Consider the following 24,961-nt stretch of genomic DNA (forward strand, 5'->3'; position numbering starts at 1 on the left):
AGTGTCCTGACCCGACTCTGTGATTTTTCTTCCTCTTAAAATCAAGAGGACCCGAATTTAATAAGGATTTCAAGATCCCCATGACAAATGAGATTCGGATGATATGGATATAAATATGATATGGTTAACACTCCTGGTGGGATCCTCCATCGAAAACAAACCTTGTGGTTTGGATTTGAAATGACAATCCTGGAACTTTTCTGACACATCTACTATAATAAATTTCTAATGAGTCATTAAAATTTTACAATTTCTTTGTTATCTGTGTTGGTATTTGTTTCAAGCTGAAATATCTGGGCCACAATGTCAGAAAACGGAAAAAAAACCATCAGCTTTGTGTGAGCTGTGATTATCTTGAGCCCAAAGCTTTTTGCGATACTGCCTGTACTGAGCAATGATGCTCCTTTTTGTTAGAAGCAGTAGTTTCCTACATAAATAATGGCACCGCATAGCACATTATACTCCACTCTCACTCGCCAATTCATCCCCACATCTGAGATAAGGAGCAGTCTAGATGAACAAAATGAAAAAAAAACACTTTATTTCCATAGGTGAGTGTTTCCTGCACCCTTTTTTTTCATTCGACACGGGATCCTCTGGCTCCGGTGGCCACCACATGACACACCTCCACATCAGCACCTAGTTTTTGCAGCTCATCCAGCCAGATCTGTTGCTTCTGCGACAGACGGTCATTTGGCCCCTTCACCTCCACCAGCTAAAACAGCAAACGGCAATGACATAAAGCAAGTGGGAATCCCACTTTTTACACTACTAAATTTACATAAATGGCTGACCGCACCTTGTATGTGTTATCAGATGTGCTCCACACAACAAGATCAGGCAACCCCCCACGGCAGTGTCTGAAGTCTTTCGCCATCCGTGTGATAACTCCTGCCAAGAAGGCTCCACCCATGCAGCACGCGAGAGACTGCAAGTAAACGCCATCATAGATCCAATTATGACATCACAAATAATAATATCATTAAAGTGGACCTCATTTGCAATGCGTGACTCAAGTACCTGGGCTTGACTTAGCGAAGAAAATCGCTCCCAGTTGGCACATGAACACACTTTACCCTCTTGGGAAATCCAGACTTGCTCCAATATATCGCGCAAGGTTTCAACAGAGGCTTCTCGAATTAACTGTACACGGCAATCTATCGCTTCCTTTCGGTTCTCATAGAAGCAGTCGGTGTAAAAATCCAGTGGGCAAGCCTGGGACAAAAAAGGGGGAAAGAAACTTGTCCAGATAATTGTCTCCAAGTTTGAGCTTGTTTGTGCATATTATACCTGGTAGAGATTCCGGAAGACGTCTGGTATACCGTCCATAAAAATGATGTCCCACAATAGGAGGGCAAAGAGTGTTGAGAATGTTGAGCCCTCTCCGTGGATTCCTGAAGGAATTAAAAAATAATACCGTTTTTTTCCATGTATAATGCGCAAAATTTAACTAATTTATTGTTCTAAAATCCTGTTTGGGGTGCCCATTATACATGGGTACATTTTTTTTTTTTCCGGATATCATTCGGAGGCCGCCATTACAAATGCGCTTTCTTCTCTGTTGTCACTTCAAACACGCTCCATACGAACACAATGCTCTCGTATCAGACGCTTGCTCGATCACCTGCTCGTTTGCTGTCACAATGTACCCTACACAAATCCGAAACATTTCTTCGCTATTGAGTATGCTAGCGCATCCGCAGTGATACTGACCGGCAGAATAACATCCGGTTGTTCCCAAAGATGATTTTTTTTCTGAAATAATTTTACGTTTACGGACTTAAGTAGGAGTCAAAATTTGGGTGTGTATTATACATGGGTACAGGCTTTTTTCCAGCATCGACATGCCATTCTTAGGGTGCGCATTATACATGGGGGCGCATTATACATGGAAAAAAACGGTAATAATAAATAAAAATTTATTGATTAATTAAAAAAAATTAATAGGAATAAATTAAAAATAAATAAATCATATATATATATTTTGCACTTAGATATTTAAATTTTTTAAGAAGCGCTGATGCTTACCTTGGTCAAAGCCTTGCTGGCGGTAATGTGCTAAAGACAGGTCTTCAACAGAGCATATTACAGTGCCATTGGTGCAGTCGTCGCCGTTTGATGGTACTAGAAAGCGTGATTTTCCGGTGCCCCCTTCATGGGGAAACAGCTGTCCTCGGATGGTCACCTGAAGACAACGAACCAAAGTTCCAAACATGGCACGTTTTAAAATCTACATCTAAAAATAATACCCACATGTCTGACATCCTGTATATGGAGAGTGGGAAGATCTCTGAGCTGCCGATGGTACTTCTTGAAGCTGGCAGATTCTCTCATTCTAGAAGCTCTCTGGTAGAGGGCCAGCTTGTGTCCTGTTCGCACGAAAGGGTCGGACAAGCCATCTTTGATAGCACGGATAGCCTGCGGGGCATCGGAGGCAGACACTCAAGACAGAGCAGCATGACGAGGAGAAGCATCAACTTCGTGCACTGACTTCTTCAGGTTTTTTTAAGTGTTGTTGAAGGTTCAGTGCCAGTCTGTCCCACCAGCGCCCTCTACTGTCAGAACAGTAAACATCCTGCAGGAGGAGGCACCGCAACTCATCAACTGCCTCCTGGGATTAAAAAAAAAAAGTTTGCTCAACACGGCAGATGATTATTAATTTGTTTAAAGAAAAAAAACTTCATCAGAAGACAAAAACCTCATATCGACGTAGCCTCTGTAAGATCTCCACGCCTCTCGACAAAATACGAGTGTAAGCCCATCCTGTGGTGAAGCTGCGTAGGAACACTGGAAGCTCCTTTTGGTGACTTACAAAAGAGTAAATCAAATACAAAGTTCTAGTGAGGACATGACAGTCAATTTTTCTATTTCATCTTAGCCACCAAAACGGTCCCAACCTGAGGTCATAACTCATCTTCTGGTCCTGCCACTCATTTTTGGCTGTGGTATACAGGTCCAGAGCTTCTTCCCAGTGACCTGCTTGCATAGCCAAGGTCACCTCCTGCAAAGTCCGCATGGATGCTTCATACCTGAGATGATTCCCACAGTCATGAGAAATGATAGTACCACTCAAAAATCAAAAACGTCTAACAGACCTTATGAGGTCGTCTCTGTCTCGGAACACCTTCGCCATACGCTGCACCGTGTAATCCGGAAAGGTCAAACGACCAGAGTTGACGAGCAAGATGGTATAAAGCTGGTTTTGTCCACCTGCTGCCGTCTCCTCCTCATCCATGGTATCTGACAAGGAGAAGAGCAGGAGGATGCGGGAAAAAACATCCCGAGGACCGCGACACAGACGCACACAGGAACCTGCCAGTTGCTTCGCCCTTTCGGAGTACAAAGAAGGTGATCACATTATTATTTCAGTGAAGTACTTCTACAGGAGACTGGTTACCTCACCTTTTCAAGATGACAGCCCCAATGTTGTTTTGAGCCTGGCTCAGAGAGAAGAATGACTTTTGCTTGCTCAGCCGGAGAAGGCCGTCCACTAGCTGTTGTTTTTGAGTCCCATATTGGCCCAGATGAAAAGTCTTGGCCAGGGTCTTGAGTTCAGGGGCTGGCAGGAGATCAAGAGCTTCTTCTATACTAGATAGGTCATTCTCTTAAACAAACAAAGAATATTTCCTATGTAAATGTATAATTTTAAACACAGTCAACTGTCACCACCTAGTGGCCAAATGTGAACTTGCATCCTGAACTAGAACAAAATCAGTTACCTGTTTGCAGAAGATCTCCTTGCACCAACTCGTGAGCAACAGGCGCCAAATCACTACATATTTCCTCATAATCGAGTTTCTCCACTTGAAGCCACTTCAGTTTCCGCTGGAAAAGTCTCACATACAACTTCTGCCCCATGACTTCAAAAAACAGGAGACATTTATGTTACAAACAAGGCGTTACAGAGAACCTGTTACATTTGGGCGTACCTGAGAGCTTCTCAAAGGTTTGCACGTGCGTCATGTCATCCTGATTGAAGAGGGCTCGATCATCGTCGTTCTCCAGCACGGCTTGTAGGACAGTCCTGAAATTGCGTAGGTAGTAGGGGAGTCTTTGTGGGGGTGAAGGGTCACCTGTGATGTCACTCTTGGTTTTCTCATGCAGACTCACTGTCTGTAAATCACCGCCATTGTGAGCGACCTCGTCTGAGTTTGAAAGGAGGTCATAATGCACCGGAGAGGGGATTTCGGGGTTAAGCTTCACTCCATCTCCAGTCTCTTTGCCAAACATTGCTTCCACAGAGCTGGTTACCTCATGTTTTGGTTTCTTTTTTAAACTAGACCCTTTACTATTGGTAGGTGTCTCTTTTTTTCTTTTAACTAGTTTGGAGGAGGAGGAGAGGAGAGTCACTTTTGGCCACGTCTCTGTTTTCAGTTCTTTTTCAAAACTTGTTTCTGTTGTTGTACATGTCCCATGTACATTGGTTGTTAACTCGACAGCTTTTATTGAGTCCATGTTGCTTCCTGAAGCCTGACTGGCAAGATTTTCTTTTTGTGAGTTGCTAACATCATCCAAAGTTTCTTTGGTTGGATCAGAAAGTGCATGTTTATCTGAGTGGGTTCTGTCATCTGTCTTTTGACATGTAGATATCTTCGAGGAGAGACTTCCAAGGTCCAGCTTTCTGACGACAGTCTTGCTACTTATCTCCCGAGACACATTAAGAGAGGTTCTTGACTTAAAATAAGGACTTGTCGTGGTTTCATCTTCCAGCTCTGGATCCAGCTGGGAGGACTTGGAGGAATCCTTGCCAGGTGACACGACAATATTACTTGCTGATGTAGCACTGCTGTCCGTTTTCTCAAAGTTCTTGCACTGCAAATCAATGTGATCATTGATCCCGAATTTGGGAACCATCTGACCACAAAGTGGGCAGGACACTTTGGTAGGTTGCGGGGTGCTGAAGAACGAAGTGATGGGAGTCGCGTTGACAGCGCCGCTTCTCTTCTTGTTCTTGGACAACGATAAATTCCGCCTGGTCTTGAATTTGTCTCCTTTGCCTGCCATGCTCCACGAAAAAAAGTGAAAAATAGGATTTCAAGTATATTTTCCGACAACCTCTCGTGACGTACTCGCTACTAACTCGCACATTTCAAGATAGCGTAGATGCTAATTTAGCTTGAAAAAGGGGATGTGAAACAGGTAAAACGCGCAACCGACACGCTCCTACAACAGAAATTAAGAGAGTCTACGATAAAAACAATAACATACAAAAGCGAGGTGGAAGAGGAAAAACACACACCGTTGTAGCATTGGTGCTACATAACAAACGTGCATGTCAGACGAGACTAGTAGAAAACCGAAAGCATTTCAGACCATAGCAATCGAGCCCAAACGCGTCGATAGGTTTGCCATCCTCCCATGCACAATTATTCATTTCAACTGTTATGATGGAGGCTCATTTTCACAAAAAAGTAAATAAACGAATAAACTAAACTAAAAATAACACGTATTTATGTATTATGTACATTTTGCAAAAGGCTTAATTAAAAAAAAGGAAAAGTAGAATTTTGTGATGTTTATTTTTTTGCCATTTGTGGAAACTCGAAACAATTCACATTGTTTTGCCACAGTTTAACCAACATCAATAATAACAATAAAAAATGTTTTTTTATATCATGCTTTTCAATATTGCTGTTATCGCGAACAAGCAAATAATCTAAGTTTTGTTATTGGCGGACGGGGTATCAATTATTGTCTTGTTTTGTGATTAGCATTTTGTGTCATTGTCCATTATTATGACTTATAATGGTATACTTTCTCAAAATTATGACTCAGGTATGTCAACCACCAATTACAAAGCATCAGATATTTGGTCGCTTTCCACGGGAATCTAAACATGAGCGAGGAAAGCAATGTCTAATTGCAGATGAAAAAGATATATACTAAGGGCGTGAATGTGCCTTCTCATCACCTCTGTCAACGCTGGGGGAGGGGGAGACCCCCACTGTGGTCACGTGACACAGACCGTATCTTCTATACACACGTTCCTGGGCTGCTGTGTGTGTGTGCGTGTGTGTGTGTGTGTGTGCGGCTTTTATTCAAAAATCACCACCCCGCAGAGCAATCTGATCTGAACAACACGCACTTGTTTCAAAAGGGGAGCCGAGGCGACCCCACCGATGACGGTAAGTGCACCGATGGATGTTTACAATTTTGAGTCTAGGCCTACGATAAGAAACAAAATCTGGACGTGCCCATCTGGTGGGAACATTAGTGGGATGTCAGCATGGTGCAGTCTTGAAATCAAGGTCGATGTGCAGTTTTGCATGAGAATTGGCTCGATTGAGATGGTAAAACCCGATAAGTGTTTGTCAGGCCTTATCCATACGCACAAACGTGTCTCCACAATATTTAAATGTCTGTCGTATAATGCGGCGTTTACTAGCGGAGCGACCATAACAAGCATCCCCTGCAGCTGCGGCAAAAGTTCGCCATAAAAAGCGCTTTTGAAATAGCTCAAGGGCAGGGTGCCCACACGCCTTTTTCTTTTAAATGCCCGTTTAGGGTTTTTAATTATCAGTTCAGCACCATGGAGAGATCATGGGAGGATCCCTCTCGAGTGATCCGATTTGATCCGACTAACATGGCGAAAAATTAATTCGGAATAATCCATTTTAATCGTTTTCTGATCTAAAGGCCATGTGTCAGCGTGAGGTGTCACATTGTGATTGGTGCCATTGCTTTAGTGCACAATAGGTGTCAAATCGTGTGGTGAAATCCTTTATTGATGAGTATCTAATTACACATTGCATCTACCCTTCTGTAGTTATAATGATTATAGTTCTTATTGAATAACGTATTTAATCTGGATTTTATTTTGACACTACGGTGCACTAATGTTGATTAATGTTAATATTTGAGGTATAAAGTGCAAGTGTTGTAAATACAGGTGCCCAGATTCGGCTTGCCACGTAATTGAATTCAAATCTTGAGCATCGTCTTCCAGGATTCTTGATCAAATCAAGAAAAAAATTCAAATTTATAAATGAACATTTTAAGATATTGCGGCTTTTTTTTGTTATACTTAAATCCCCTTTTTAACTATAATTTTAACAACTATTATCTTTAAATTCAGATTTTTAAAATGAGTTACTCATCAGTTTATTGTGCTTGGTTGTTTATGTGCCCTGCGATTGGCTGGCAACCAGCCCAGCATGGTTTGTAATAGAATGTTCTTTAAAATGATTTATTAGCCGAACGACTAACTGCATCAGCTTCAGATAGCTATAAGCTTTTGCAACCAGACTGAGGAAATGAGCTGTCCTCACTCCTCAATTGCACCCAGTGTACCTAATATTGTGGTTAGAATGTAGTTCAGAAAAAAAATGCACTTGTAATATCCTGTACAGCTTGGAGTCATGGCGGAAGGAGATTACAGTATGTAAATATGTATCAAATGTCACTCACAAAGAAAATGCTTCTCATGGTACATACATAATGCAAGAATTCATTTTATTTTATTTTATTTTTTCCATGTTGGACAGGGTTGAAAGCATCTGATTTAATGAGCCAGCAATGGCTCGTGGAAACAGACAAGACCAAATTTCCCGGGGGAACTAAGTGCAACCAAGAAGACCAGAGGAATTTGTTAAGGGAGGGAAGGATGACATCAACAACCAGCGAACTCCTTTCAAACGCTCCCATATGAGTCGTGAACCAAGAGGTGACGACATGGAGGACACATGCTCCGAATACGACAACGTGGGCTCCGACGTGGAGCAGGATTGTGACGAGGTATTGCATTTAAACAGAGACGGCGTCATGGACACGAGGTTCTACAAGCAGTACAGCTCCGACGACGCGGGTTACGTCAAGAACGTAGCTGGTAAAAACGGAAACGACAGCAGCGGCGTCGCTGACCAATTCACAGCACATAAAAGCACAGAAAGACGTAACGGATCACAACCGGACGCTCAGCCCCACAAAGCAGGTCGTCAATTTAGGATGCGTTGCACCCCAGTTGCGAGGGAAGCCGCGGAGGGGGAAGAAGTCGCCAAAGTTCTGGAGAATAAGTTCTTCTTTTGTGACGGAGATGATATAGACGAGGTGTTGGATGGGGCCAGATTTATAGAAGATTTAGAAGACGCAGAAGATCATCAAAGACAGGCTGGCCCTTACCAGGATAATGAAAGGATTAGAAAGTCGTGCGATGAAAGGGAGAGAGAAGACGACAGCGGAATGACAAAAAATTATACCATACCGGCCAACAGAAAATGCGAGGCAACCCATATACAGGAGGAGAGACACGGAAAAAGACGAGGGAGAAGGCCAGCGGGACAGGACGTTGAACAAATGACCTCTGGGGTTAAAAGTTGCGCAACCAACAAAAATGAGCGAGTGAAGACGTCGTCCAAGGAAGGCAGAAAGGCTCCTGTGCGGACCAAAGCCAAATCCAGCAAGCAACAGCCGACCCCTCGTAATTCTCATGGCCAAGCACCGATAAACAATCAGAAGGCTCAACCTCGAAGAGAGCCCGCTTCTGTTGCCAGACCCGACGCTTCGAGTAACATCCAGGAGAGCGAGCCCAGGGTCGTCAAGCCGTCCCCGGCTGTCCGTCACACGCCCGAGCAAGAGAAAATGCCGCCTGAGGAGAGCCAAAGCCAGCCACAGAAACTCCAGCAGGTTTGGGAGATGGTCTCGTCTTTGGTGGAGGTAACAAACAATTTCAAATGTTTTTTTTGTTTGTTTTTAGGAAGAGAAACCAAGCCCACCTGTAATGCAGGAGCAAGTTCCCGAGCAACCGAGAAGGCCTCAAAGTCCAGATCTCCACCCAGATGACGAGAGCGGCTCCCCTAAGGTGAAAATTTAAATTTTTTATTTGTATTACATCACAGACTTTCTCACTTAGGTTCAATATTTTCTTTCTAAAGAAAACACAAGAAGCTGCTTTCTTTCCCAGTTTTGAAGACGGTAAGTTTTTCCGCAATAATCCAAAATTTTGGTTTCAATAAATACAAATCTTGATACATTTTCAAGTCTTACACTGGAAGCTTTTTGTTTCTTTGTGGCTGTTTTACAAAGTCCCAGGTCCCTGTGAGCCAGAAGATCTTATTGATGGGATTATCTTTGCCGCTAACTACCTTGGCTGCACTCAAGTGCTGTCTGACAAGAATCCATCCAAGACAGTTCGCATGTCGCAGGCCCATGAAGCCGTCAGTCGTATTAAGGTAGATTGCCTCTTTGTTAAATCATCTCCGCATAAATCGATATTTTTTTTAGACCATTTATCAAGTTAGCTCTCAAGAATGAATTTAGTTTTGTATTGCCGCCACACGATGGCGCTGTTGTACGTACTCGTTTCAATTCCTTTTTTTTTCATTAAAAAGAGCCAAGATGAAATGATGATGACTGAAGTCGACCTGTTTATCTCCACCAAAACGGTCAAGGTGCTCAACGCCGACACACAGGTGAGGAAAACTGGATCAAGTTTTGCTTTTATTCTTATGCGGGAAATTCCTTCTTGTTTTTCCCTCCAGGACACAATGATGGACAGCGCTTTGCGAACCATCTCTTATATCGCTGACATCGGCAGCATTGTGGTTCTGATGGCACGCAGGCGTTTGTCTCCGACGTCGACTGAGGATTTTTCGGAATCTGTGGAGTCCGGCGGCGAAGGGACCAGTCAGTACGGCATGATCTGCTACGTCTTTGAATCCGAGGACGTAAGTAGTCTTGAGACAATTGAATTTCATCGGGGAAAATGGATTAAAATGATTTGAATTCTGAGCGTGTAAATTTCTCTGAAGACGCCGCTGTCGTTGTTGTCAACTGTGATGTTTTTTTTGCTGAGTCATATCCGACCTCCCACAGGCCCAGCTCATCGCGCAATCCATCGGTCAGGCCTTCAGCGTGGCCTACAGAGAATTCCTGAGAGCCAACGGCATCAATCCGACAGATTTAAGTCAAAAACAATACAGCGACATCATCAACTCACAGGAAATGTACCACGACGACCTCATCCATTTCTCCAACTCGGATAACTGTAAAGAGGTACGTGTCAAAGCAGGAGGAAGATTCAGAGCAGATACAAATTTGACAACATCTTATGTGTTGTAGGTGTGGGTGGAGAAGCAGAAAGGGGAGAACCTCGGGGTGGTGATTGTGGAATCGGGCTGGGGTTCCATTTTGCCCACGGTGATCCTCGCCGGAATGCTGAACAGCGGTCCAGCGGCACGCTCTGGCAAACTCAGCGTTGGCGATCAGATTATGTCCATCAATGACACCAGCCTGGTTGGGCTTCCTCTCGCCACCTGTCAGGGTATCATCAAGGTACATCCTGGTCACAAATTTCCATCCGCTTTAAAAAAAGACCAAACAACATAGCGTGTGTGGTGTCTTCCAGGGTTTGAAGCAACAGGTGAAAGTAAAGATGAGTATTGTAAGCTGCCCTCCTGTCACCACCGTCCTCATCAAGCGACCAGATCTTAAATTCCAGCTCGGCTTCAGTGTTCAAAATGGCATAGTGAGTGTCTGGGGGCGAAAATGGTGGGATGAGGGAGAGACATGCGCATGAGATGTTTTTCCTCATTTTCAGATCTGCAGCCTGATGCGAGGCGGGATCGCCGAGAGAGGCGGGGTTCGCGTAGGCCATCGAATCATAGAGATAAACGGTCAAAGCGTGGTTGCTATGCCGCATGAAAAAATCGTGCAGACTCTGTCCGTGTCGGTGGGTGAGGTAAGGACAATTGGTTTCTCCTTTTGTCGTCGTTTCTGCTGATTTAAATAAACTGGTTGCTAGCAGCACTTGAACATCTGCTGGGTGCCATCTGCTTCCTACAAAAAAAGAAAACTGGATCATCACGCTAACATCTTGAAACGGGTTTATGACATGTTGAACATTTGAAAAAATAAATTATGACGCACTATGACACTTGTTTGATGTTTATTTTGATCCAATTCAACTCTAAATATGCAAGATAAATCTATTTGTTATTCATTATTAATCGAACAACGTAAATTCGTGAGTTGGAGTATGCAGAAAAAAAAACAAGCCAGCAAATACAACACAAGATTCAGCAATTCTCGATTGTGAGACAGATGGGCTACTCACTAATTGACCCTGCTGGGAATTAATAAATGTAATTTATGAATTAATTAAAGGGGGTTACAATTTTTGTAATGATGACACATTCTTCTATCAATCTGTACCAGATCAACATGAAGACAATGCCGGCCGTCATGTTCAGACTGCTCACCGGACAGGAGACGCCATCCTACATTTGAAGACGCAACGAGTTATATTTTGATCATTTCTTCATATCATTTAGGGGCCTCTCATTGCACAATGCTGTAAAGAGGCTCCGGTTGTCATTTCAGGTTTAATCTTGAATTACATTCTCATAATGGCCTTACGATGTGAATTCTGTCGTGTTGTGCGTGAATGTGGAAGAGAAATAGCTTAACGGTCACTTTTATTTTCCTATGAAAAAAGTGCATTTATATTTTAGTTAGTCATTTTTATAGTGTCTATGTAATTGTACTGTAAATACTACGGATTACTCAAGGACTGGATTGGGAAGGCCATATTACTCTCGTACAGTATATGCATGGTATAATGATGGATTTCTGACCAAGAATTCATAATAATCTATTACAGCAAGTATTCTACATGTACTGTATTACACTGTACAAAGCCACTAAATTATGTGTAGTATGGAGATGCTGAAGGCCAAAGACACTCCTTCATTTTGAAATGCAGTTTTAAGAGATAACCTTTACAAGAGCGGACAAGAATGTACATTACGGAATGAATGTAATCGTGTAACACAAATATTACAGTCTCATTGCTTCATTCTTGTTTGCTTTCATTTTTTTTATATTAAGGTATCATTGAAAAAAATAACACAAGTAGATATGTCATAAAACATTTCATTTTACCACACTTCCTTATTACATTATATATAATATTATGACAAGCAGTATAGCATACTATATATCACTAATAATACATTTGCCACAATCCTACAGGATCTACATATTTTAGTCATTTCAGGCCAATATTAAGACTAAAAACAAAAAGTTCTGTGTTCATTAACACTACAGTGCATGGATTCCATACAAAATAAATGTATATTTACAAGTACGTTTAAATTACAAAGAACAAACATAGGAACATTTGACACAGAAACGAGTGACATCCAACAATCTCGTTCAGTAACGCATCCTGTCGATTTTCAAGTATTGATCGCAAATCTTGTCGACGGGGACTCATAGACGTTCCTGAAAAGTAAAAACGAAAAAGGACAAATCAGTGCTTTTTTTTCTTCTACGAATATATCCACAAAATCTGATAACCTGATTCTTCCTTGACAATTGTGTCCTATTTATTGTTTGTGGGGCGTTAAAATACGAGGCGTCTCAAAACTGTTTTCCCTAATAAAAACACTAGGGAGCGTCGTTTTCCGTTGCAGCTTGTTAGTAGGCTGCATGTGCAATTCAGTTTCAAATGTCAAGTAGAAGTGATATAACCAGATGATCAATATATAAAGTGATTGTTTTTATTTTTTTGAATTTTTATTTTTATTGTCTGAACAAAAAAAATGCTTATATGATCACGAAGACATGATGAATCTCATCAAAATAATATATGTAGTGATTATACTGACCACTATGACCTCGGGCGTTGTGCATGGAGATACTGTGACATCATCAAGGATGGCTGAATTCACATATGTGGCGCCGTAAGAAATGTCCTCATCTTCAAAACTGTCAACACCCACGCTGAAAGCCTCTCTCATCTTCTCAGGTACTATCCAGTTCATTACCACCACCAGAACCCCAATGACGGCGCACAGCACACCTATGAAAGATTTCACTTCTGTCAAAACCAAACAAAAAGTTATGAAATCTCTCTGTTAGTTACTCACCGGTTGCCAGAGCGAACCAGAATGAAAAGCTGTATGCCGCTTTAAACGTGGCGGTTCCGATGGAGAAAACACAGCTGGGCGCTTGCATGATGGTGGCGAAGGCAGCCATGGAGATGAAGATGAAGGCAGCCGTAGCCAACATCATATAGCCGGCGTATAAAATAACCGGCATGGAGAAGAGGATGTTGGCCAGCATCCAGCAGCAAAAGGCCACCCTGATCGGAGCGCTCAGTTCATTTCTCCAACATTCCAACATCAGAAGACCACAAGACAATTTTACATACCAGAGTGTTGCAGATGCATATCGCCCAGAGTTTCTGTAGTGAAAGATGAGCCCGCACGGGCTGTTGAGAGTGAATTTCTCGGCGATGTATAGGATGGGGTTCGGGAGTCCTTTTTCCAACGCTTCCTTGTAATCGTCCTCGATCGTTTCACGCCAGCTGAACATCTCATTGTAGTCGATGGTTTCGTTCAGCTGAACAACGGGATTGCCTGCAGAGCAATCAAGGGGAATCAATAATATATGTATATATTTTTTTAGTTCTTCACAATTGGTTTTGTCCGAGGGACCACTATTATAACCGAGAAGCAACTCGGGGACCACTGCTTTGGCAAAATATTACTTTGCACCGAAAGAGGCTATTTATTAGCATCTGTATGTCTATTTTGAGAATCTCAGCTACATTTAAATGATTCACATAACTCGTTGGAAAATAAATCAAGTCTAAATAATAAATCCATTTTGTTTTAAAAAATGTTCCATTTCGCGGACCGCCTGCAATACCGCCACGGCCCACTAGATGGCCGCGAACCCCCGGGTGACAATCCCTGGTTTATCTGCGCTTATCTGGGGACTGCTACGACTTGCTGTGATGTATTAGTAAGCATTATTGTACTCAAGTAATTTCTTCAGCATCCTTCTTCCAGACAGTCTTCCAATTGCAATCTCTAATGGAACTGAACCTAATTCATTCAATGTTAAATACTCAATATTCTTAATGAACTCAACAAGATTCTTTCAGGGTTCATTTGTATTCGGCTAAGGTCTCCTTAATCGACTATGGAGGAAAGTAATCGATCGTTTGTTGCGTAGGAAAACGAACCTCCATTCTAAGGCCCATTCCTGGGAAGAAATTTCAAATAGAGACGTGTTTCGGATTTTTTCTCTCGTGGGTTTGTCACTATAAGACATTGTAACTCACCTTTCAGGGTAACATTGATGCCGTACAGGCCAACGTGTAATCCAACGTCAGCATTAACCAACGCACTGCTGAAAGACTTGTAAGTGGTATTTGTGCTTATACGAGCCTCGGCCCAATTGTCAGTAAAGTTGAGTGCTGCAAGAAAAGAAAGGCCAGCAGGGAACAATGAAAAGGTGAGCTTTATGAAAAGGCTTGGGGGGAAAAAAAATTGTACTCACCCACGATGACAGCGCCGATAAACAAGCTCAAAATGATCCTTAAGAACCAGAACAGCCGCTGATTGTAAAAGGAAAAGACAAAGTGTGAAAATTGTTCGAATGGAGATTTGTAAAAATTTGAGAGGCTTCACTCACCGATTTTCCTCGAATCCCTGGCAGAATAAATAGTAGGCTGAGCGCAGACACGAGGAAACACACAATAACGGTGAGCAAATGGCCATTGAAGATGACAGACGTCCTTCGCATATTGTAAAAAGGATAGACGTCATCGTAGAAAGTCATGTCGGCTTTGGCTTCTTGTGGCTGAGGACAAAAATGAACACAGTTGTTGCTGAGGGGGAACGCTTTGACCAAGTATCAAACGCTTGCTGGGTCCAAACCTGAATCTTGGAAGAGGAAGCAGCGGGTGTAACTCATAAGGAAACATGCAGCTCTTTTATACACAAGGAAGAGGATGCTTTGCCTTCACAAAAGTAGGAAAGAGGTGTGATTTAGAGTCAAGGACCAAGCCCATCTGGGAATTTCAGGTCACATGTTTTTGATAAAGCAAAAGACACTTGAGCACCTCTTATCTACTCCTGCGCTGGAGATCAACTGCTACACAGGTAAAGAAGACTCTTCTTCATAAATACATAAAAACAATACACTGATTCCCAACTACTATTGTAATTATTTTTGTACAAATACTGTGACTTTATAAATACTGTATTTATTTAAAATATGTGCAGAGCTCACGAATGTCTGGCAAAGTTTTTTTCTTTTAGAAGAAAGCCGGTAGAATGTTTTTGCTGCTATAACAAAGCTTTTAATACAATCTAGAATCTTAAAAGAAGGTCAATTGAACGTTCATTGAATAGAATAAACTCAAAAATTCAAAATTGTGGACATTTTATAACGTGGATTCTTACCTAGATCTAATGCAACATCCTTGAATAATCTCCCATTATAAAAAAATAAATAATAATAATAATCCAAGTTTGCTGGAGGTTGCACACAAACAATCCCCGCAGTAGGTAAAAGCGAATTAACGTTATTTTTCCTTTACCTGAACTTTTCAGAAGTCTTCCACGGCTGTTGGCTGCAGACTGAGCTCAGGAGCCTCTCTGCATCAATGGATTTGCGTAAGCGGGTTTGGAGTGTTTGTGCAGTGTTCGGCTTGCTGCTCATCGTAGGTGAGAAAATGACCAAGTGAACAAAATTGAAGTTCGAACCCAGAGTGGACAACGTTGGTAGTAAAACGGCTTTTGGATACATTCCAACAGATTCGCGGTGTGAAATAACGTGGGAAGTTCCTCGCTTTGATGGCTGGTACAACAGTTTAGGTGATCCCAAACGTGGAGCAGTGGGTGAGTAAAGACTATTTGTATTTTAATATACTGATCATCCCAATAAAGACGCCAATCGATTTTCCGAGCACACGTCAACCACGGTTGATTCCAGTGTGACAGTATGCGCGACCTTACTTTTCCCATAGACACTAGGGGGAGCTCTAATTTCATCTCCTGACTGGGCTACCTCATCCAACAAAATAAAATACCTGGGTAAAAGTGAAAAAAGAAAAAGACCAACCACAACCAAAATTCCATTCAAAATTTCAAAGCTCTCAATTTTCTACTAGGTCCTTCACTAGAGTAGTATTAAAAGTTGCTAAATCTGTCAAAAACCCTTATAACTTGGCATAAATGTTGTTGCCCCCCGCAGGTTCTCACCTTGTGCGGCTGGTACCTGCTAACTTCCGGGATGGCGTCTACCAAGCAAAGAACGAGTCCGAGTTGCCCAATCCAAGAAACCTGAGCCGCACTCTCAGCGTCGGCCCTTCGGGGTTGCCCTCTACGCGAAACCACACTGTCTTATCTTTGATTTTTGGTAAATATACCTTACCTGTAATCCTTTGAGATAGTTCAGATAAATCGCACCATCAAGGAAGTTTTGGGGTTAATTATTTACCTATTTATATATATTTATTGACCGCTGGGGGAAATTCAGATTTGTATGTAAATAAAGAAACAAGAGTCATAAGGAAGTAGATGTTTCCCTGAACTTCCACTTATTGTACATTTTAACTTACAAATGTTTCATATTACAGGTCATCATGTTGCGTTTGAAATCATGAACTCATGGACTCCTGGGTGCCCTCCTGAATTCATGAACATCCCAGTGCCTAAAGGGGACCCTGTTTTTGACCCAAATAGCACCGGGAAAGTTCTGCTTCCCTTTCAGAGAGGACCATGGGATAAAGACACGGGCCAGAGTCCCGGCAACCCTCGCACACAGGTTTTACTGGATTTATTATTTGGTGTAGCTACTTTGTTCAGATATCGATAATCTGTGATATCATGACGATAATAATAATCGTTGATATTTTTGAATTAGTCCCAGTGTTTCTTCTCTGTATTTACTAAATCAAATACTTTTGTAGGTCAACTTTGTCACCGCCTGGATTGATGGCAGCTCCATCTATGGCCCATCCACTTCCTGGTCAGACTCCCTGAGAAACTTTTCTGATGGGCTGCTCATGACCGGGAAATGGAACATGCCGAGACAGACGACCGGTCAAAGTTTCATATGGAGTGCCGCCGACCCCACAACAGGTGATCATGAACCTCAAGGCCTCTACGGTAAGGTGTATTTTCTATTTTCCTCCTTCATGTAAGAACTTTATTTTTAAGATCACATCAACTCCATCTTCTGTCTCCAGAGTTGGGAAATGCTTGGGGCAACGAGAATGTGTTCACAGCAGCAGAAGGGATAATCTGGTTTCGTTACCACAATTATTTAGCCACTAAATTGCGTAAGGAGCACCCAAAGTGGTCAGACGAAGAGTTGTTTCAAAATGCCAGGAAGACAGTCGTGGCCACATTCCAGGTAAAGGCGAAACATCCTCCTTTTTCAATGCAAGCGATGATTTTAAAAACAAGGTTGCGCCAATTTTAATGTTGTTTTTTTATGTTCAGATAAAAAAAATTCAATTGTGACAACAATAATATAAAAATCCAAAACTGTTTTATCTTAAAAACAGAATATTGCTCTGTACGAATGGCTGCCATCATACCTGAGAGGCAAAACTCTTCCGCCTTACCCAGGTAGGAATCGTTCATGACATTGAATTTTGGGATGAATCGTCTCTTTTATTGTAAAATTACGTACATTGTGATTTATCGATGCAGGATATCAGAAGTTTGTTGATCCCGCTATCTCTCCTGAGTTTCTGGCTGCCGCTATGAGATTAGGAATCACGATGGCACCCCCTGGTGTTTACATGAGGTATTTCTTCACTGTTTGTCGTAAATGATGGAACCATCCATTGAGGTTTACAAGTCGCATGTTCAATGGCCGCTTTCTTTTGTACAGAAACAGAACCTGCCATTTCCGAAAAGTCCTCAACCCTGATGGCAGTTTGTCGCCAGGATTGCGACTTTGTAACAGTTTTTGGAAACGTAAGGTATGACTTGACGCACTGTTTAATTTGTCCTTTGTCCCAACTCACGACTTTTTTTTTTTTTTAATTTAAGAGTCATCATTTTCATTTTGTCAACAGGAGGTTAACGTGAACTCAAGCCACGATGTGGATGACCTCCTTATGGGCATGGCCTCTCAGATTGCAGAAGAAGTTGACCACATTGTTGTGGAGGACCTAAGAGGTGATCCACGTTGAAAAGTGCACATGATGAGGACAAATCGAATAACACAATTTTATCTGACCTCGACAGACTTCATGTACGGACCACTTAAGTTCACGCGCTCGGATCTGGTCGCCCTGACCATCCAGAGAGGACGAGACTTTGGCCTTCGCAGTTACACGGAGGTCAGGCAAGCTCTGGATCTGCCTTCTGTAGAGACATTCGGAGACATTAATCCTCAGATCAACAGCACCAACCCAGAGGTAAAATTTTATTTTGTAGACAACAATTCATCATCGGCATCAAGCATGTGTGTAACATGAGGCTGTGTTTAACAGCTACTGCGAGAAGTTGCACAAATATATCATGGAGACGTCTCCAAATTAGAGCTCTTCCCTGGAGGACTGCTCGAGTCAATGGGTAGTCCAGGTCCAGTTTTTTCTGCTATAATCTTAGACCAGTTTGAACGCATAAGAAATGGCGATCGCTTCTGGTTTGAGAACAAACACAATGGGTGAGTTCCTTCCGTGCCGATCTCCATGTTCACATGATGTCACGGAAATCATCACCAATATTCAAGTTATTCCTCTCTCAGTTTATTCTCAGAAGACGAGATCCAAAGGATCTGTAACACGACTTTTCACGACGTCCTCGTTGCGGTCACAAATGCAAACGGTTCTGACATACAAAAGAGCGTATTCATCTGGAAGAAAGGTACATTTTTAATCCCAAACGAAAGTAACTGACTGAATACATGAGAATGATGTCACTATTGGCCCTTAGGTGATCCTTGTCCTCAACCCACCCAGCTAAATACCTCAATGCTCCATCCCTGCACCAATGCCACCAAACTCAATTACTTTGATGGGAGTAAAATTGGATTTGGGATATGGATTATCATTCTGTTCCTCTTTCCTGTTGGTCAGTATCATGCACTCACCTCCGTCTAGTCTTACACTTCATCGATGATAATCAACCAAATGCCCTTCACAGTGAGTTACTTCGTGGCTTGCACGGTAGCGCATCACCGCAAGTCCCGCTTCAGGAAGTTCCAGAAAAAAGGGAACCCCATTGGAAGAACGGCGACAATAGTTTCAGGATTTGCCGGTAAAATTATTAAAGTCTGATCTGGTGACCCTTTAGTCAGATATCCTGTGGTGTTAGCGGGCTAAATTGTCTCATAGCTGTTTTTCCCCTTCATAGCCTGCGAGTGGCTGAACCATAAAAAGCCTCTGCATCCCGTCATGGTCGAGGTCATAGAGGAGAGGAAGCTGCAGATACGAGACAGATCTGGAGCTACTCTCCGCTGCTTGAATCTGAACAAACAACATCGCCTCAATGTGCTCCTCTCGTATGACCGCCATCAGAAAGCGCTTCTGCTCAAAGTGCCGAAGGAATACGACCTGGTTGGTTGCTGGAATCGGTAAAAGATCCAAATACTGTCACTGTAGCGTCAATTCTTTCTTTTGCTATACCAGGTGCTGTTTTTTGAGGATGAGAGCAAACGTTCGGCGTTCCTCGAGTGTCTGTACTCTGACGAGAGGCATGAGGTTCGAGTGAGGGAGATGAAGGAGAAGGAGCTTCTGAAGGAGGCGTTAACAGGAGAGCAAAGGGCACAGATTGTGGAAACGTTCATCCGACATGCTTTCTCCAAGGTAAGCTAGATAGCTAGCGATCTGGATAGTTAACTAGCTAGATGCAGCTGCTTAGCTAAATAGCTACCTAGATAGCTAAGATATGATATAATGGTGTACTCTCTCTGTCTGGCTCAGGTCTTGGAAATAGAGAAGTGCGATGCCGGGGACATGAGTGTCGTTTCCTGCAAGAAAGCCAAAGAAGTTCTACGGTGCGAGTTGACGGCTGCAGAATTTGCCGATGCGTTGGGCCTCAAGCCCGATTCCTTGTTTGTGAACTCCATGTTCACGCTGGCTGATAAAGACGGCAACGGCTACCTCTCCTTCCAGGAGTTTCTTGATGTCATTGTCATTTTTATGAATGGTAAATGATGTGACACTAAAACTGTAACACCTTACTTTGATCATCAAATAACTCAGATTTATTGAACTTGATTTTCTTGTTATTGTCAATAATTTCAATCTTGCTGCAAGGAAGTCAGAAAAATGCCTTTTGAGACACTTTAGACAGTTCACGTGTCCAAATGAGTTAATAGATTTGTTCTTAAGCTATTTCTCAGCACTCCAAATTGGCCAATAATGCAAAAGAATAAGAAGTACTGATTTGTGAAAATATATGAACTTGACCATATCTGGACAGGAACCCCTGAGGAAAAGTCCAAGCTGATGTTCTCCATGAATGATGTCAGCGGAAATGGGTTTTTATCAAAAGAAGACTTTGCCAGGATGCTTAGGTTAGTATTGTCTTTTGAATTTCCCCCCAAAAAATCTCTTGATGTATTTTTTGAGCTTTTTGATTCATTTAAAGGTCGTTCATTGAAATCTCCAACGGCGCGTTGTCAAAGTGTCAGACGGACGACGCCATCAGAGCCATGATGCTGGCCGCCGGCTTTGACAACAAAGAGAACATTACATGGGAAGATTTCCATTTCCTCCTCCGTGACCATGAGAACGAGCTTCAGTTTGCTCAGCTCAGTGTTAAAGGTTGAAGAAGATTTTGCGTGTCTTACATCCTCATACCTCCTACGGATTGATGAATAATCTGTGTTTTCAATGCAGGGGTGGAGAAACAAGGAAATAAATTGTTTAATCGTGATCAAAGAGTTTCTTTCATCAGCCCACTGAGAAGGTAAGCGACAGGAATGCAGAAAACAACGTAGCTCGTTCCAATACAGTATGTTGACAGTGAAGAGTCCATAGTGCACCATCTTTAGCCTATTGTACAATGCCTATAAGTTATGATTCCATTCTCATCACATCATTTTTGTTATTGATTTCAGCAGTGACAATACAGACGGACTGGATATCCGCAGACGGAAAAAGTGTGTGCACATTTCCTATGACCATTTAAAGATAATACAGCGGTGCCTTGAGATATGGTTGACTGGACCTAAAGTTTGCTTCCCGTTTTCATTCTTCTTCTGTCAAATTTACAGCGTCAAACAAAATGTGTGCTATCTAGTGGTTGACTGTGAAATTACATCTAAAATAAAGGCAAGAAAAAAATAGTGTACCAATTATGTTGAGTCTTAAGAGTCATATTAATGTCTCAAGGCATCACTGTACACTAATTGAAAACAATTTTGATGGTATTAATCCATATGACTCAATCCAGGTTTGACCTGAATACTCCCAAAGTGTACGTGAAGGCCAAGCGTGACTACTACATAAGAAGCCCCATCCACCAGAAGATCCAACAGTTCAAACGATTCATTGAGAACTACCGCTGCCATATTGTCTGCTTCATCGTGGTTTACGGCATAACGGCCGGCGTGGCGACCGAGAGATGTTATTGTAAGGAGAAATCTGTCATTCTGTGCTTCCGTCTTCTGGTACAATGAAAATGTGCTCGTCAGACTACAGCATGCAGGCTACGTCGACGGGCATGCCCGAGACTTCAGTGGTGGGAGTGGTGGTGTCCCGGGGCACAGCGGCTGCCATTTCGTTTCTATTTCCCTACATGCTCCTCACCGTGTGTCGCAACCTCATCACAATATGCAGAGAGACTTTCCTCAATAGATACATCCCATTCGACGCCGCCATCGACCTTCATCGTTCCATGGCCACCACTGCCCTCCTTCTCACAGGTTGCCATGACTCACAAAAAGACTCGCCTTTTACTTGCAACAACAAAAAATGACTTTAGAGCCGCCATTTTGTTGTAATTGATGCCATTTTATGATTTTTTTGTAGTTGCTCACAGCTTGGGTCATGTGGTCAACATCTACATCTTCTCCATCAGTAACCTGAACATCCTGGCTTGCTTGTTCCCAAAGGTTTTGACTAATAATGGGTAATGTTTTGAACGCCACCACACACACACAGTATGTCTGGTTTCTAATTTACTGTATTTTCCCATCATAGGTCAGAAGTTCCTCTCAAGTGGTCATGGTGGTTCTTTCAAACTGTTCCAGGTACTGCGTTGTGCTAGACTAAGATGTCACAGAGCGAGCGTGTGTTTCTCATGCCACTGTGCTTGTTCTCAGGGCTCACCGGTGTGCTGCTTCTTTTCACTTTGGCCTTCATTTACGTTTTTGCCACTCGCCATTTTCGCCGCATCAGTTTTCGAGGGTTCTGGATCACTCATAAACTTTACATTGTCATGTATATTTTGGTGAGTGTTTTGTAGTTGATAGACACACCAAATGTCCTCCTAATTCACATTTTGGTTCGCTTTGTTGTAATTCTGGCATTCAGACTATCATTCATGGCAGTTTTGGTTTGCTTCAAGAGCCACGTTTCTACATCTTCCTCATTCCACCTGCACTTTTCTTCCTGCTGGATAAACTTATCAGCCTGAGCAGGAAGAAAGTGGAGATTCCTGTCGTCAGAGCAGAGCTTCTGCCCTCAGGTGACCTTCGCTCTATTTGTTATGTAAAGTCAATATGCATTCCTTCTTCGGTTAGAAAAGACTTCGATATTGATGATTCATTGTTAAACTTCCCCGTGTGGTATAATAATGACATCACGGTTTTTCTTCTCCCAATTACATAAGATTTTTTTTTTTTTACGTGTCGTTCTTTTTCCTCAATACTAAAAGAGAAACATAAGAATTAATACTCTGCCCCCCACGACGATCTAAGCAGGCGGCAATTAAACTGCAGCGCTAATTATTATTCTCTTCACTCCCTGCAGGCGTAACTCATCTGAAGTTCAAGCGACCACAAGGCTTTGTATATCGTTCGGGCCAGTGGGTCCGTATTGCATGCCTGATGTTAGGCACAGATGAGTACCACCCTTTTACGCTGACCTCAGCTCCTCACGAGGAGACCCTCAGCCTGCACATCAGGGCTGTAGGGCCCTGGACCAGCCAGCTCAGAGAGCTCTACAGTGAAGAGAGTCTGATTGAACTTGGAGCTTATCCAAAGGTGATTAGTGATTAATGTGATTATCTTCCATCATGCGATTATTTTCTCTTGAATGTTTTTTTGTTGTGAGTCATGACCACTTGTGTACCGCAGCTGTATCTGGATGGCCCGTTCGGAGAGGGACACCAGGAATGGACGGACTTTGAGGTGTCTGTTTTGGTGGGAGGAGGCATCGGCGTCACGCCATTTGCTTCCATCCTCAAGGATCTGGTGTTCAAGTCCTCCATCAAGTCAAAGATTCAGTGTCAAAAGGTATGATAATATGGATTTGTCATTCATTCGTCATGTATCTTTTTTTTTTTAATGGCACCATATAAGAATAAGAGAATAAGAACCCTGTCTCCTACAAACGAGACGCAAAAAGCATACGACAATGAAAATGGTGCCCGATGCCTAGCGGGACTCCGAGCTTTGAACTTCTGGCCTGCTATATTACTTAAAACATTTTACTGCTTTTTTTTTTTAATGGCAACTTAACTTTCTCAGGTGTACTTCATCTGGGTGACACGGACCCAGCGTCAGTTTGAGTGGGTGTCAGACATCATCAGGGAGGTGGAGGAGATGGACTCGCTGGAGCTGGTGTCAGTTCACACTTATATCACGCAGGTGGCACAGAAGTTTGACCTGCGCACTACCATGCTGGTGAGATAAGCATAAATCTTTCCCAGTCAACATTAACAATTAGGCTTATTGTGTGGTACAATTTGACATTATGATTTATTATGGCATTATATTTTGAATCCATAATTGGGTGAAATATGACAGTAGTATTTCTTTTTTTTTAATGTGTGAACAGTACGTGTGCGAGCGTCACTTCCAGAAAGTGTGGAACCGCAGCCTGTTCACCGGCCTGCGATCTATCACCCATTTTGGCCGGCCGCCCTTTGTGTCGTTTTTCAGCTCGTTGCAGGAGGTTCATCCAGAGGTAAATCCTTTTTGAGCGCAGAAGTTCATTGAATCAATAAGATAGGTTTGAGTAAGTGTTATTTCCTGTAGGTGTCCAAGATAGGTGTGTTTAGCTGTGGACCGCCGGGATTGACCAAGAATGTGGAAAAAGCCTGTCAGCACATGAACAAGAGGGATCAGGCTCTGTTCATGCACCACTATGAGAATTTTTAAGATTAAGTAACTCCAGTTTAGAGTCAGGAAATGTATTGTACCCTTTTGAATATATTTGAATCTACTGATACAACAAGTGTGCTCTCTTATTACACTGTTTGTCCTCTGCATTCATTGCAGCCTGGTCATCCTGGAAGAGGGACCCTCCCATCTGTGGTCTCCTCTCAAGGTTTCTCATTTCCCCTAGCTGGAGTTTTGAGTTTTTCCTTGCCCTCTTGGGAGTTTAAGATCAGGGGATGTTTGAGAATATTTTCCATTTTTCACATGTCCTGAGTGTTGTTACTCACCTAAATGTTGAACAGAGGCTGTGTTTTACCGAAGTCAAATCCCTTGTTTGGCACGCTCAAACATGGCGAATAAAAACCATTGAATCTTGAATCTTATTAATTCAATATTAATTTATGTGAATAAGCACTTTTCTTTGTGCTGAGGCAAATCTTGTTTATGGTGTTTGTGTATGTGTGCCTGACAATATGGCAAGACAGAAAGTAGACTTTAGATCAGGTAAAACCAGGTCTAAATCGTGGTGCAGGGGAGTAGAAATACGTTTGGTGAATTTGATCCAGGCACTGATGGACAGTTGCTTTGCCGCTGTGTGATAGAAGCCATCAAATTTAATTCAGAAATATGTACAAACAGTAGAAACAGTGTACAATGATCAACTGTTTTCTAAAATACTAGGAATCGGTTTAGTAATACAGCAACATAAACAAGTTAAAACACACCAATTAAATATTTAAAGGGATAGGTCTATGATGCACTGCACTTTTTATATTAAACGTAGCCATATTTTTTTTTTTTGTCAGGGTCAATGTTTAAAATCAATGTCGACACATTTTATGACGAATAGATATTTGTCATAGGTGGGAATAGTGTTATTTATCTCGGATGGTGGTGTAAGAAAAGGAAAGTTGACTGACTGCGTGTTAAAAGA

General features: G+C 42.3%; 4 protein-coding genes across 5 annotated transcripts; 2 read left to right on the forward strand and 2 right to left on the reverse strand.

Moving 5' to 3' along the window:
- Positions 1-527: 527 nt before the first annotated feature.
- fan1 (FANCD2 and FANCI associated nuclease 1) lies at positions 528-5,302 on the reverse strand. The gene is made up of 13 exons (XM_061283991.1): positions 3,930-5,302; positions 3,720-3,860; positions 3,403-3,604; positions 3,096-3,329; positions 2,898-3,029; positions 2,699-2,807; positions 2,492-2,611; positions 2,254-2,418; positions 2,029-2,185; positions 1,291-1,394; positions 1,021-1,215; positions 800-928; positions 528-715 (listed from the first exon to the last, which is right to left on the reverse strand). Exons 1-13 carry the CDS (start codon positions 5,002-5,004, stop codon positions 578-580), a joined length of 2,901 nt encoding a protein of 966 aa, XP_061139975.1. The 5' UTR covers positions 5,005-5,302; the 3' UTR covers positions 528-577.
- A 694-nt stretch (positions 5,303-5,996) lies between these two features.
- apba2a (amyloid beta (A4) precursor protein-binding, family A, member 2a) lies at positions 5,997-11,283 on the forward strand. The gene is made up of 12 exons (XM_061284181.1): positions 5,997-6,125; positions 7,485-8,622; positions 8,693-8,797; positions 8,871-8,910; positions 9,022-9,167; positions 9,327-9,407; positions 9,477-9,662; positions 9,811-9,990; positions 10,057-10,269; positions 10,343-10,462; positions 10,535-10,675; positions 11,152-11,283. Exons 2-12 carry the CDS (start codon positions 7,645-7,647, stop codon positions 11,221-11,223), a joined length of 2,262 nt encoding a protein of 753 aa, XP_061140165.1. The 5' UTR covers positions 5,997-6,125; positions 7,485-7,644; the 3' UTR covers positions 11,224-11,283.
- A 16-nt stretch (positions 11,284-11,299) lies between these two features.
- Positions 11,300-15,386, reverse strand: duox2 (dual oxidase 2). 2 transcript variants are annotated; one of them, XM_061284179.1, is made up of 9 exons: positions 15,332-15,386; positions 14,667-14,749; positions 14,422-14,589; positions 14,287-14,344; positions 14,069-14,203; positions 13,151-13,358; positions 12,867-13,081; positions 12,606-12,799; positions 11,300-12,219 (listed from the first exon to the last, which is right to left on the reverse strand). In XM_061284179.1, exons 3-9 carry the CDS (start codon positions 14,566-14,568, stop codon positions 12,208-12,210), a joined length of 969 nt encoding a protein of 322 aa, XP_061140163.1. In that variant the 5' UTR covers positions 14,569-14,589; positions 14,667-14,749; positions 15,332-15,386; the 3' UTR covers positions 11,300-12,207. The 2 variants fall into 2 exon arrangements, with proteins under 2 accessions (XP_061140163.1, XP_061140164.1); XM_061284180.1 differs by lacking the exons at positions 14,667-14,749; positions 15,332-15,386 and having other exon boundaries at positions 14,422-14,655.
- On the forward strand, positions 14,784-24,405 carry duox (dual oxidase). Its single transcript, XM_061284178.1, has 34 exons — positions 14,784-14,891; positions 15,345-15,458; positions 15,549-15,632; positions 15,988-16,152; positions 16,373-16,560; positions 16,706-16,904; positions 16,985-17,151; positions 17,306-17,369; positions 17,454-17,550; positions 17,638-17,728; positions 17,825-17,927; positions 17,997-18,169; positions 18,245-18,420; positions 18,502-18,620; positions 18,690-18,827; positions 18,900-19,013; positions 19,110-19,312; positions 19,385-19,561; positions 19,679-19,904; positions 20,181-20,274; positions 20,349-20,524; positions 20,600-20,669; positions 20,821-20,862; positions 21,156-21,334; positions 21,397-21,627; positions 21,734-21,833; positions 21,905-21,954; positions 22,027-22,154; positions 22,238-22,391; positions 22,676-22,908; positions 23,002-23,160; positions 23,395-23,550; positions 23,705-23,833; positions 23,905-24,405. Exons 1-34 carry the CDS (start codon positions 14,819-14,821, stop codon positions 24,025-24,027), a joined length of 4,695 nt encoding a protein of 1,564 aa, XP_061140162.1. The 5' UTR covers positions 14,784-14,818; the 3' UTR covers positions 24,028-24,405.
- Positions 24,406-24,961: the final 556 nt, after the last annotated feature.

This window comes from Syngnathus typhle, linkage group LG7 (assembly GCF_033458585.1).
Source record: "Syngnathus typhle isolate RoL2023-S1 ecotype Sweden linkage group LG7, RoL_Styp_1.0, whole genome shotgun sequence".
In the NCBI taxonomy this organism is placed as follows: domain Eukaryota; kingdom Metazoa; phylum Chordata; class Actinopteri; order Syngnathiformes; family Syngnathidae; genus Syngnathus; species Syngnathus typhle.